General features: G+C 49.2%; 1 protein-coding gene across 1 annotated transcript in view; it reads right to left on the bottom strand.

Moving 5' to 3' along the window:
- The window catches only part of LOC101847461 (phosphatidylinositol 4-phosphate 5-kinase type-1 alpha), a gene marked incomplete at its 3' end in the record, with an annotated part of 93,375 nt that overhangs the window by 36,881 nt on the left and 55,363 nt on the right, over positions 1-1,131 (bottom strand). Inside the window, 1 exon segment of the mRNA XM_013089914.2 lies at positions 890-1,010. Within this exon segment, the coding sequence (XP_012945368.1) occupies positions 890-1,010 (121 nt within the window).

Raw genomic sequence — 1,131 nt, 5'->3', positions numbered from 1 at the left:
GAGAGAGAGAGAGAGAGAGAGAAAGAGAGAGAAAGAGTGAGAGAGAGAGAAAGTGAGAGAGAGGGGGGTAAGAGAGAACGAGTAGGACACAGAGGGACAGACAGTGTGTGCATGTGCATGCGTGTGCGTGTGTGTGTGTGTGGACACATGAGCGTGCATGTGTGAGAGAGTCGTGTTTCACCTCCATTCTACAAAAAAAGTAACATTCTGCCAAAAACATGACGCAGCAGGGGGAAAAAACAAAAACAATAGCAAAACAATGATGAGAAGTGGGATGGAGCGCACAGCCGAAAAAAGCGCACCCACCAACCATTCATCAGTGAGTGGGAAGAGGGGGAAAGCGCACACAGTGTTTGTGTTTGTGCGTGTGTGAGTGTGTGTGTGTGTAGAGAGTGTGTGTTAATGCATGCCTTTGTCTCTATGTGTGTGTGTATATGTGTGTGTGTGTGTATGTGTGTGTGTGTGTGTGAGTATGTATGTATACGTGTGGGTGTGTGTGTGAGTGTGTGTGTACGCTCCTTTGTGTGTGTATACACGCGCGTGTGTGCATGTATGCATGAGCCAAGTCCAAGCAACACTTACTGAACACCCTCCCCCTCCTCCTTCCGAACCTCTGTGCATCTGTGTGTGTGCATGTGTGAGTGTGTGCACATGTGCGCAAGCTTTTTTATGTCTGTGTATATATCTTTCTACGTGTATGTGTGCGTATATGCGCGCGTTAAGTCAAGCCACACTTACGGAACATCTTCATCCTCCTCCTCCTTCCATACTTCCGTGTTTCCCTGAACAGACTCCTCCATAGGCATGCATGCATGCATGCGTGTGTATCTACGTATGTGTCTCTCTATGTGCGTACGCACGCACGCGCGTTAAGTCAAGTCACACTTACGGAACGTCTTCATCCTCCTCCTCCAACAGCTCTGTGTTTCCCTGAATAGACTCCATGGGGGTGGAGTACTGGCCAATTCGTGTCTTGAAAGACTTTCCTCGCTGAAGGGCGTTCTGATTGGCTGCCAGACAGATGGAAGGAAGGACACATAATTTGATGGGCATGGTGAGATTAGAGGTGTGGTGTGGTGTGGTGTGGTGTGGTGTGGTGTGGTGTGGTGTGGTGTGGTGTGGTGTGGTGTG

Source organism: Aplysia californica, unplaced genomic scaffold, assembly GCF_000002075.1.
Source record: "Aplysia californica isolate F4 #8 unplaced genomic scaffold, AplCal3.0 scaffold01078, whole genome shotgun sequence".
Classification (NCBI taxonomy): Eukaryota; Metazoa; Mollusca; class Gastropoda; order Aplysiida; family Aplysiidae; genus Aplysia; species Aplysia californica.
This window is presented reverse-complemented; position numbering and strand designations above follow the sequence as displayed.